Source organism: Mastomys coucha, unplaced genomic scaffold (genome assembly GCF_008632895.1).
Source record: "Mastomys coucha isolate ucsf_1 unplaced genomic scaffold, UCSF_Mcou_1 pScaffold10, whole genome shotgun sequence".
Lineage (NCBI taxonomy): Eukaryota > Metazoa > Chordata > Mammalia > Rodentia > Muridae > Mastomys > Mastomys coucha.
Window position 1 is genome coordinate 5,021,843 of NW_022196892.1, and position 12,308 is coordinate 5,034,150.

Below are 12,308 nucleotides of genomic sequence, written 5' to 3' on the forward strand. Positions count from 1 at the left end.
AGGCAGATTGAGAAGAAACAGGGGAGTGTACTGATCTCAGCAGCTGGGTCATGACCACAGTTTTCATAGACCGGTAACTCTTCATCTCTGACATACTTATCCTTCTGATAGCTGTGATCAGCCTTGTATAGTGGAGGCTTAGAGGAGCATTTTAGAAGCTCACAGGTTATTCAAATGCAGAACCCAGGCTCTGACCTGGTTCCCACTCTTTAGCTTTCTTAATTCCTTTTTCTTTTCTATTCAATGTGTTCTCTACATCAGAGCTTATTTGATGCTCATACATTGTAACATCACAGAAGACACATTCCTTCCTTTTGCACACCTCAGGTTTAAACAGAAGCTCAAAAGCCTATAAATGATGCTTTAGGAACACACATATGTACACAGACTTGTGTGAAAACACACACACACACACACACACACACACACACACAGAGAGAGAGAGAGAGAGAGAGAGAGAGAGAGAGAGAGAGAGAGAGAGAGACCCAGCCCCTGGGCTCTGGTTCCACCTAACTGCACACTGGCTAACTTCACTTTTTGTATATCATGATCCTGGAAACTTGAGACAATATGCAGGTCAAGTGTAGTCATTTTTGGAGCCTTGCCGAAGACTGGAAGCTCTCCCACCTGCAGGCCATCACTGGAGCCAGAAGTGGGTCTCTGCAGCCCCAGCAGACTATATTGCATCTGACATGGCTGGCATCTCTGGAATCCACCTTTCAAGTTTTCGGCAAACCATTTTCTCACTGTCCTTCACAAAGCTGACATTCTCAGCAGCATGATAGGAAAGATGTCATGTCGGCTGCTCTTCAAGTTCTTGTCACCGTGGTTAGCACCAGTTCTGTCATCTCTACTCTCCTCACGGTCTCCCATCTTGAGCCATGTCACAAATAATAATACATCCAGAGTTGCATCTATCTCTTTTTCCTATTTCATTTTTTTTTATCAAATCAAAGCTATCAAACCCAGCATTCATCCTTTGGGTTATGTAAACTCTCTCTTCTTACCATGGTGTTTCTAAGCTAAAGATGATTAATTGATATCTCCTGGAGAATTAATCCATTAATAGCATGTACCAGGCTTGTAGTGTAAAACCATCTTGGTACTTGAAATTACCAGAGCAGTACAGCTAAATCCTCATTTTGTGTCAGGAAGTGACTGACCTCTCTATTAGCTAACTTGTCATCGTACACCCTTGTAAGCACCCAGATTACTAGCATTTAATTATCCCCAGGGCATGGCTCTATACAGCATGTTGAAATCTGGGTTGCAAAACCTTTCAAAAGTAAAATGCCTTTTCCAAAAAATCAGGATGAAAAATTAATTCAAAGCATACAGTGATTGATGTGATTTGGTGATTAAGTGCTAAATCCAGGTGTAAAAAGAAACATATGAATTCACCAGAAGAGGAAAGAGCGTTTGGTCCACAGCTCTGCATACAACAAGCTTTCAGCCTCCAATCAGTACCAACAAGGGGTAAAACTCCCGCTGAAGAGGGAATATACTTCATCTCCAAATGCAAATGTCCACATATGCTGGTGCAGGCACTGTAAACACGATATAGTCTTTCTCTCCAAATGGATGCATGCCTGCAGACCGCATTATGGATCCATGAAAATGTCCTTAAACAAGCATGATAACTGAATCTTACTTGCTACTAAATTGTTCCAGCCTAGAAACACAAGCATTTAAAGGGACAGAGCAGGACAGAGTGTGTTAGGCATTCCTTGCAATGCTCTCTAAATAGGACAATTACATCAGATACTCTGATAACTGTCAACTTAAAATATGTTTATAGTATCTGGCAACTCTCCATTTTTATAATTTTTAGATGCTATCCCCAAATTTGATTGGAGTGGAGTATTTTCCTTTGTTTCTTTGGGCAGTTAATAGATATAAATTCAAGATAGCACCAAACCACCAGCAATCACTAAAAGCAGCCACTCCTGTCCCCCTGCTTGCTCCCAGAATGGCTTCTATAATCCTAGGTTAATTATAATTTATAATTAGGTCCCTCACATCCCATAGCCTCTGCTTCACCATAAAAGCCAGCCTTACCCCTTCCCTCTCCTTCCCTCCCAGCTCATGCCCTTTTCTAATTATGCCCTGATGCCCTGGGGCTCAGATATGCTGCTAAAACAAATATATCAAAGTGTTTGTGTCACAACTGGCAAAACAGGAAGAAAAACAAGTAGTTTCTACACAATTACAAGTGGGCGTTGTAGTTTCTTAGGTTGGCTAATAGGGAATTTCAAAAAGAGTATTGGAGAGGGCAACTATTCCAGGGAGCTCTTATGACTTGCTTGCAGCTTGTCTCATTTGAAGTTATGACTCAACAATGGAGAAGCTTTATTCAACCTATTTTAAGCATGGGAGTGGTTAAGAAGCTTCCTCCACTGAACAGTCAACAGAAATATAGATGCTGTTGGAATGTTGGCAATAGTAAGGGAGGCTCACGCTTGATATGGGTGTGGAATGAGCAAAGAACCGAAAGATGATTGAAGAAAATAACACAAGATATAGGAGACATGCGTTTCACCAAGAAAGGGACCAGAACTTCATAGATTCTTTCCTTGGAGGAATGAGAACAGATTGATGAAGAATGAGAAGCTATGGGTTTGGATTTGACACTGAAGACCCCAAGTTAGACATTGGAGTGGTCACAATAGTAAAGTATGTGGGGCTTTGTTGTTTTTTTTTTAAATTGTATTACATACATGCTCAAAGTGTGTGAAATCTGCAAACAGTTTTGTACAAGTAGCTTCAGTGACTCCAGGGTAAGAGCACACTGTTGAATTTTAGGTAAAAGCTACCAACTGCCCAGATTTCTCAAGACTTCATGCTACGTCTATGGAAGCAAGCTTCCTTCAGCAAGATAGTCACAAGGTCTAAATGAAGGTGACAAGTCCAAAGAGAATTCTTTCTTTGGCTGTGGGAAATGCTTACTTTCTTTTGAAACTTGTTTGGAATTTACCCTCCCCCTCTATGATCGCTTCCAGTTAGGTGAGTCTGGCGTTTAGAATTTAGGAATGCTTCATCCACGCACAAGGCCAATACCTGCACAGAGCTAGATATAATCCAGAGACGTTCATAAATGTATCATTTCTCTCCATAACATCATTCCAAGAATACAGATCACTGTTAGACTCTACCTGTACCCATTTTCTGCATAAAGCACTGTTTTCAGAGTTCTCTGTAAGGCAGATCTATACCTACTTATGGAGATACTGGTTTTTTATTTGGGAGAAGAAATTAAATGTACTAAACATAATGGTGTGTGTGTGTGTGTGTAAAGAGGTAGAGATATGGTTGAAAGAAAGAAAAAACATGTAACTCAATGCTAGACAAGCATTCACCAGAACACACAATAAAGTAAAACAAAATAAAATAACCACCATATGACACTAACTGAATAAGGCAAAGACACCATAAATATGCCAACTGTTCAGTCCCTGGGAAAGAAGACAGAGACCTCAACTACAGTAGTGGCTTCAATGAAAGACAGAAGTGGAAATACCTGAGATAAACTTAAGAGCATTGATTGAGTTAGGAATTGATTTGTCACATGTTATGAAGGAAGGGGGAGTTCATGCAATGGCTGCTCAGCTTCTATCTTGGGCAAGTGGGTGGATGATTTAGGGACCCTGCTGGATGAATGGAGAAGAATGAGTTCAAATCTGAACCCACAGGATGCACATGGGCTGTGGAGATGAACAGAACCTTGACTTCAAACACATCTCCCCAGATGATCTTTGGACACATTTTCGGAGATGTTTCAGAATTCATGCCCTCTTACATCTGCCTGCAGACTCATTAATCTATGCAGCGAGCTGAGGATCGAGGCGGTTGGCATTATGGATTTGTTAATTGCTGATACAATGTACTTTCTATGCAGGCCATATGTGAAAAGCAGCAGTGGCATTCAAGAAATGTTAAATAATAATGTAAATGAGAAAAATTTCCAATCTCAATAATAAAGGGATCCAAGGAACATTGACGCAACTTGCAATCATCAGAGCTGTTTGATTGCCTTGTCACTGTGGGACAGTGACCAAAGTGATGCTAATCTAAATGTCATCTAGAAAGAATACTAAAAATATTATGGTGAAAATTAAGTACTGCAACCTTAGGAGCTGATTTAAAAATGAGAAGCTATAGCAATTTACATCTGTGGATTTTGTGATCGCCAAATGCAACCAGCTGAACACGTTCACATTTTCCTTTAGTTTGCTCTCTCTCTCTTTTGGGAAAGTGGGTTTAGTTCTAAAGAGTTGGCCCAAACTAATATTCATTCAATTAGTCTAAAAATTTGATATGTGCTAGAATCACTTGAGTTCTTTTATTCATCGTGCTTAATTATCTCGTTATTAAATTTTAATGGTTCAGGTAAAAATTCCCCAGAGGGAATTGGTTGCAAATGGGGTTCAGTACTTTGAATTATTTCCATATCCTTGCCACAAGTGTTTCAAATACACAGTAATCAAACAACCAAGACCCTGTTAGATGTGTTTTGTAGCCAGAATCATGGATGGGAGTATATTAGCCAGAAGCTTTCTGGCTCCGTGTAAGAACTGCTGAATTATTTGAGGGTAGGAACACATGCTCAGTATTTTTTTAGACTCTTCCATGTGACTCATGTGAACCCCAGAGGGTGAAGACCACTGCTTTTATGGAGCAACACAAAGGCACAGCATTGATGTAAAAGAAACAACAATGAATCCAAGGGGAAAAACATATCAGCGTATCAGCCCATCATTTGGGAACATTATTTAAAACACAAGACTCCTCTACCTCAATGCCACTGTCATTTGGGCCTGAGCATTACTGGGTATTTAATATTACCCCATGCCAATCAGAAATATCTCCAGACCTCACCAAAAATCTTCTGGAGGGAAAACTCACCATGCTTAATCCTGTCAAATACACAGGAAAGCTCCTATTGGGTAGGTCTTTATATGCTAGGAAATGAGCCACAGTCCAGTGAGAGCTGCCTTTCAACAGAACTCCTTGCTCTGCTCTATGTGGATGATGCCATATCTCAAAGCAGCACTCTGGACAGCTGCCATGGTGGCTTCTTGATCCAGACTGGAAGTTCCTGTTTTCCTGCAGGTGGACATGGACAGCAGAGCAAAACACAAGCAGGAACTCTGCTTTACCATCAGCCTTATTTAGTGCCAGGAGGGAGGTGAGTGACCAGGTAGTACTGGGGTTTTCCTTGATGCTGTTAAATCTGCATATTATGATGGACATCTTGCTGCATTCTCTTGTGAGCAAAAGTTCCCAGGCACAACTGATGCTTCCATAAGTTCACTGCATACACAAGGCTTAGAAATGGCCAGTAGAAGCTGAGTGGTGGTGGTGCATGCCTTAAATCCCAGCACTTGGGAGGCAGAGGCAGGCACATTTCTGAGTTCAAGGCCAGCCTGCTCTACAGAGAGAGTTCCAGGACAGCCAGGACTATACAGAGAAACCCTGTCTTGAAAAATCAAAAACAAAAAACAAAAAACAAAAAACAACAAAAAAAAAAAAACAAAAAACAAAACAAACAAACAAAAACAAAACAAGAAATGGCTAGTAGATAAATGAATATTGAAGCATACAGGATCCTTGCCTATGACCATCTAATTTGTACAAGTATGTCCAGAATTGCAGGCAAAGAGAGGGAGAAGAATATAAGAAGAGACTGAGAATAGTGAATAAATGAAGTCTAAGGGGGAAGGCACCATTTTTCCAGTAAAAGAAGAGAGCATTGCTGAAGGTCAACACAGGATGAGGTGGACAGAAGCTTAGAAATTCATGTTGTGAAGATGAGTTCATTGTTTTTTTCTACTAACAGCCATTGGTTTAGTGATGGTCTTACTTTGTGCATTATCATAACTCCTATTTCAGCTGGGTTTCTTCTAAACAGATGAGTGTGGAAATTAGGAAGATTTGCTTAAGAAATTAGATCCATAATAAATGTACAGGCCTACTTGATGTTAACCCATCTTATTTGCCTCTTGAATATTAGTTTAAAATTACAGAACATACCTTGTTTATTACAAATGACTTATAGGGCATCAGACCACTTACCATATATGAAGACAATACAAAAGAACAAAACACAAAACAACAACACCCAAAACAACCTAACTCACTTCTCTTTGCTTATTGCTAGGCCAGTCTTTCCAATACAAACACTAAACACCTGACTCAAACTTAGTCCCAATACACATTTTTCCATTTATAAGATCTTTTGTGAAAAATTGCATGTTTGGAAACCTCTAAATGATTCAGATTTAGGGGCTGTATAAAGCTGTTGTTTGCAAACATGGGCATGGTAGCATGCATGGGGGGAGAGGACAAAGGGGCAAAACCCAAAGCTAACACACACGGCTTCTTACCTTTTCTGCTCTTGACTTGGGTGGGGTTTGGACTCTTTTCTTTTTTTTGATTCTCTTCGTGGATCTTTTTTAGCCTCTGGTTCAGGAGAAGGTGGAGATTTGCCCCCTTGAAAGTCTGTGTTTGATAGCAGCCCACTAAGATATGCATGCATTTGTTGACTTTGGAGAGGGTGTGGTGGCAGGAGGCATGCATAGAGGGTGGCCAACCATGGGAGAACCAAGAGTACACACAACATGCGCAAACAAAAAGAAAGAAAAAGAAGGATGCATCAAAAAGCAAAGGCAAAGGCAGTCAAACTAAAGTAATAAGCAAAAAAAAAAAAAAAGATGCAAAATGCATAAGGAAAATCAGAACTGAAAAGGAAATAAGAAATCCCAAACTGTTCCCACCGCAAGATGTATAAACCTAACTGTGAATCAAGTGGCAGTCTTACAATATGAAACCCAGACAATGTGTATCATAATTCATGATGATGTTTACCAGGGAGTTTACAAAAACATTTCATTATTTTATAACACTTTCTTATTCAGTAACATATGTAGAATACAGTGTGACAACCCAGAGAATATAATGCAACTTCTCTCTCTCTCCCTCTAAAAAATTCAATCCAAGAGGCTGTAACAGATAGTCATCAAAGTGTACATATTTATAAAAGTCCAAATTATACATTCTCCAACCCAGGTATCAGAGTCTTTATGAGTATCTTTCATGCAAATAAAAGGTCATGTGTTGTGCTATGGACCCATAACAATAGGAGATGAGGATAATCTTATTGTCTGTTAAAATATTCAAAGCTACAGTGTTATTGCTATTTAGCTCTAAATGATGGAGTCGCATTTCATAAAAGTCTATCAGTACTGGAGACAGGAAAAGCACAGAACAAATACCACAGATATTCTAGGGCTGTGTGGCTTGCAAAGATGAGGAAGGCTGACACAACCCTGGCTTCAAAGCCAGGTAGTGTGGACTGGCTTCTTCCCTGAGGTGGATTTCTCCCGAGTGACAACTTGCTCATCTGAGGCTTGTTTTCCAAAGCCACCCAGCTGTCTTCTGCTACCTCCCCTGGCTGTTGGCAGGGGTGCTTTGGAATATTGTAGACTTATCTTTATACTAACGTGTGGCTACATACATTGGGATGGTAAGCTGGCTGTGGCAGCGTGGAAATTTATTCCATGCCTCTAGAGCCAAATGGCAATGTTCTTAAATTATTTGCTTCTTTGCATTATTCAGAACATGGATTTTTTTCCCTCCAGGAGCTGGGCAAGGTCTAAAGAAATAGAATACTTAGTATAGAGTCAGGAGACTTGACATTCTGATCTTGTTTGTGAAACCTACAAACTGAGGGATTTTGGTTAGCTTGTGATCGCCAAAGTTCTTCCCACTTCTGAGGATATATTCAAAGTGTTCCTGGCATCTTGGCTGCCAGCTTTACCTATCTTGCTTCAGCTCTAGCAATGTGCTTGGCTTCCGTTTTCACAGGACAGTAGTACATGCTGTTCCTTTTGCCTGGAGCCACTTGACTCCTACGCTTGCATGAGTTCCCAGCTCTAGCACCATCTCCTTGGGGAGGTCCCCTGCTGCTGCTCTGCCACACTATCCAAGTCATGCTCCTTACTGAATTCTACCCAGAATTTAATTCCTTTTCTTTATGTATCTTCCCTGGTTTTTATTTTTCATCACGCATACAAAATGCAAACCGAGTCTCACACCAGGCAGGCAACCATCAAACACTCCTGAAATGAACGGTAGTATCAACAAAGGCAAAATAGCAATCACTTTCTTGCCAAGTTTGGGCTGTTTTGTTGAGGTTTTTTTTTTTTTTAATGTTCACAAGTATCCTCTCAACTCCATGAAAAAAACTGTCATTCCCATTCTATAGACCAGAAAACTGGAATTTTGAGGATTTAAACACCAACCAAGGTCACTGATTTAAAAGAAAGAAAGAAAGAAAGAAAGAAAGAAAGAAAGAAAGAAAGAAAGAAAGAAAAAGCAAATACAAAAACAAAAAAATACCACCAATGATTACTACCCAGACTGATTTAACTCAGGGGCTCCCCTTGAAGGGCTGTTTGGTATTTCTTCACAGTTGTCTAAGGGAAGGAAATTAATTTAGCATGCTTCGCTCTCCCTTTCTCCCTTTCTCCTACCCTCCCCACCCACCATACATATTGGTCCCCTCTTCCAGTATGTATGAGCACCACTGGGTAAATAGGGATAGATTGTGAGTTAGGTCCAATCTTTCAGTCAGAAATAGTTACAAACCACTGGAAGTTTTTTTTTTAATCCTTTAGGAGTGCTGCCAGACTCATGCTTACCTGTTACCATGGACATGGGATGCGCAGAAGGCAAAGCTGTAGTGAAGAAGTGTGGGGTCAATCATGGCGCCATTTTCTGCTCGTTCCAGCAAGTCTCTAAGGTAGCAGAGATGCCGATGACATCCTCGGACTCCATTTCGGGCACAATACTCATCTAACACAAACACCTGGCCAGGACTGAACCACCCCTGTAGGGAAATAAAGGAGAGGCTTTCTTTTAAATACAGGTTGCTTTTTGGAAAGGTGCCAGTATCAGGAGTGGCTGGAGGAAGGGACTGATAAACAGCCAATGTTAACTCTTTTGATTGCAGGTGGGCAAATTAACTGAGTTCAGGGATGCCATGGGATTTCAACATAACCGGTAGAGCTATATCAGCAAGCAGCAGGCTTCTAGGAAAAGAGAATCACCAGGGCTCCAGCATGCACTTTAGCGGGTGAAGCTGGGGCAGAGTCTGGCGAGGGAAAATTGTGATATAAATTCCTTCAGTTGGTAGACAACTTGTGCTTGACAAATAGCTTTCAGCTGAGCCTTCTAGTAAGCCAGTGAGGTAGACAGGACAGGCACAGAGTCTGGATAAGGAAGCTGCTATACACACCAGACCCAGCCCAGCATCTACTCTGGGTCCGTCTGTTTCCCTATCTTTGGGCATAAAGGAAATTTAAGCTGGTTTACCCGTAGACTAAACTTTGTAAATCGTTACACCTTAGAAGAATTTTTCAGTGCATTTTAAAAATGAAAGTAATAGCATAGCATTCCAAAGGGATAGAGTAAGTAAGTTTTCCAAGGATGAATCTGATTCAATTGAACAAAAGAGAGAGTTTTCTCACGACTGCATCTATAGTTCCTCCCTACCCCCTGCAATTATTTGTTTTCCTGTTTATATTTGCTCACATGAGACCAGCCAAACTTTGCTGTAAAAGAGAATCCAGATGGAGTATCTGATAATAATTCAGCATCGTGATGGATAGAAACAAGTGTCTCTCTTATGTAATTAGAAAGACAGGTCCTTAGAAAGGCCAAGTGACTTGGCATTGAGGGTCAGTATGGATAGAGTCTAAAATCAAACCATATTGTCTCATTTCCATGCTATATGAAGCAAGAAATAAACCAGTCTAGGTGGCGGTTTCTAGATTGGACATTTGGGCTCTTTTAAACAAACTTTATTTTTCTTTGAGGGTCTCCCATGAGTTGTTTTTTTGAATATTACTGCAGCTTGGGTAGAAGGGATGAGGGGAGATGGTGATGTGGAACAGGGAAAGGCCAAAGGAGTTTGAGAGGGAGGGCTTCGCAATGCTCTCATGATGTATTAGGATCTGGGGATCTTCAACCGGCAACATGCAGCTCAGCAATGCATCCAACGAAAGACGGCATCTTTCCTATTTCAAATTATAAGTTCCTGTAGAGGGCGGGAGAGTAGTTGAGGCAGTGGGCTGCCCCTATAGGCAACTTCTTTGCCACTCCATCTGCTACCCCAAATGCTAAATCTTAGAGACAACACTGCTGTGAAAGATTAAAATATATTTTCTACGACTCAGATGACACCAAGTCTTTTGTAGATGCCAAAATAGCTGCTTTGAAAAGAGTTGAAGAAATATCAATTAGGAACTGAGTCGAAGACACAGAAAAATTTATGTATCCCTGCTGGTCGGTCTCCAAAACCAACTGAAAAAAAAAAAGACTGTACTAATGAGAAAAATGGAAAAGAGAGATAGGGGATAAGGTCCTTTGCATTTCTGTAATTTTCTGAAACTCTGGCCTTAATTAATAGATCCAGGTGTATAAACAGGAAAGGGAGTGCTCTGGGTCACTTACAATTATTATTTTTAAATTTGGCTATGTAGTTAAAAACCTATAGTGATTAGTGGGAAACAGGCATCAGTCTGTCATTTCTGGTTAAATCTTTAGAAGGCATTTATTAATTCTCCTTCATGGTAAATTTCAAAATGAAAAAAAAAATGTTTTCAAACACTGATATGAACAAAAGTCATAAAGGTGAAAACATTTCAAAGTGTAAACATGTCTCAAAGTGTTCATCAAGTGAGAAGAGGTCCTGCTGAAAGGGTGGCTATGCTGAAGCGCATTTTACAATGTTCATAAATGTAATTAGAGATACACAATAGTAGGAAATCTGAGAAAAATGGACTTGCGATGCAAGGTAAGGTTTTTTTTTTATTTGCTTTGTTTTTGTTTTTTAAGTCAATGTGGTATTCCTTTCCAACTTGGCAAAGTAAGAGTCTCCAATGATGAGATTCTAAATGAGATAATGTGTCACTGTGAGCCATAGATTAATAAATTATCTTACAGAATCCCACTTCTATTTTTAAGATGATTTTAACCTCTTTTAAAAAACACACTATATCTTCAAGCCGCAAAAAAGGGGAATTTAAAATAATCATTCAGAATAAGGGTTTATGCTAATGTCAGTTAATTATATAATATTAATGTTACATAAATGTATTAACTCCCATGTTTGAAGTCAAGGAGAAGAACTGTTCTCTGCATAAAATCATTTGATCATCCCCCTCCTTCTTTCCTGCCTACAAAGTGGGATTCGTAATATTTACGCTTAAGAAATAAATTCATCATTTAGAATCTGAAAACAGAAATGAACTGAATCTTTATCATAGTTTGGGGTTTGATAGTTGTAAACCAAAAACGTGTTTTCAAAAATTGGATACATATGTAACAGCAGTCTTTAAACTGAACTAATTTGACAAAGGGTTTAAAGTGGGATTTCAGGGAATGTAAAATCCCTGCTGGGTAGCTGAGCTTCTAAAGGCCTGCTGCACCTTTAAATTTCTTCCTCAAGGGTAAAGACAGTTCTGACTATGACAGAAAAGGTACCACCCAAATAAACAAGCCCAAACCCATTACACGTACGGCAGTGGAACCAGCGGAACATGTTAGCAACTGTCTCGATCTTTAAAAGTGACAAAGCATTGTATTCCTTAATGAGCTAGGAGCATCAGGTACAGGATAGAGAGGGTGGGGCATCTACGACAAACAGGCAATTTTTATAAGTTCATTATGAGCAGGTGCTAAGCTCAACCACCTTCTTAGGAAGATTTCTCATGTAGCAGCTGAAAAGGGAGAAGCTAAGATGGGGTGGCTGGGGAATTGGCTATGTCTCTCCTGAGCACTTCCTCCAAATCACATCGATTCTTGAGTAAATAAAACTACTGCCATGCAGAAAATTAAAGACATGCTTATAATTGTTAAAGGGATTTTGTAGGGAGTGGGTAGAGTTCTGACATAAAGGTAGAGGGGTATTTGATTTTTTTTTTTCAGAAATGTCACGCTGTAATTGCTGTACATCAAAGGATATACTTGCCAGGCAAGAATAGGAGTCATTTAGTCTGTGATCCAAAGTCAGCCGCTGTACCATCTCAAAGAGGGAAGCGTGGTCAAAGTTACAGGGGTTGGAAGAGATAAATTCATCCATGCCATGCTTCTGAGCTCTATCTGCGTCTGTTCATTTACACATGTGGAGAGAGACACAATTTAGAGAAACACATCACAGTTTTTTTTGACATTTCAGATTCACAAGATTCGATAGGCATTGTGAACATCAGCTGCCTCCCTGCTGCACCCCCCACTACCCCCAAGAT

The 12,308-nt window shown here is 40.1% G+C and overlaps 1 protein-coding gene across 29 annotated transcripts in view; it reads right to left on the bottom strand.

Moving 5' to 3' along the window:
- Positions 1 to 12,308, bottom strand: part of Cadps (calcium dependent secretion activator) — a 470,401-nt gene that overhangs the window by 124,758 nt on the left and 333,335 nt on the right. For 15 of the 29 annotated variants that reach the window (XM_031345056.1, XM_031345138.1, XM_031345106.1 and 12 more), the window contains 2 exons: positions 12,032 to 12,168; positions 8,700 to 8,887 (listed from right to left, as the gene is read on the bottom strand). In XM_031345056.1, the coding sequence (XP_031200916.1) occupies positions 8,700 to 8,887; positions 12,032 to 12,168 (325 nt within the window). Of the gene's footprint in view, positions 1 to 6,383; positions 6,543 to 8,699; positions 8,888 to 12,031; positions 12,169 to 12,308 lie in introns of all 29 variants that reach the window. The other 14 variants (XM_031344954.1, XM_031345016.1, XM_031344996.1 and 11 more) reach the window with 1 other exon arrangement.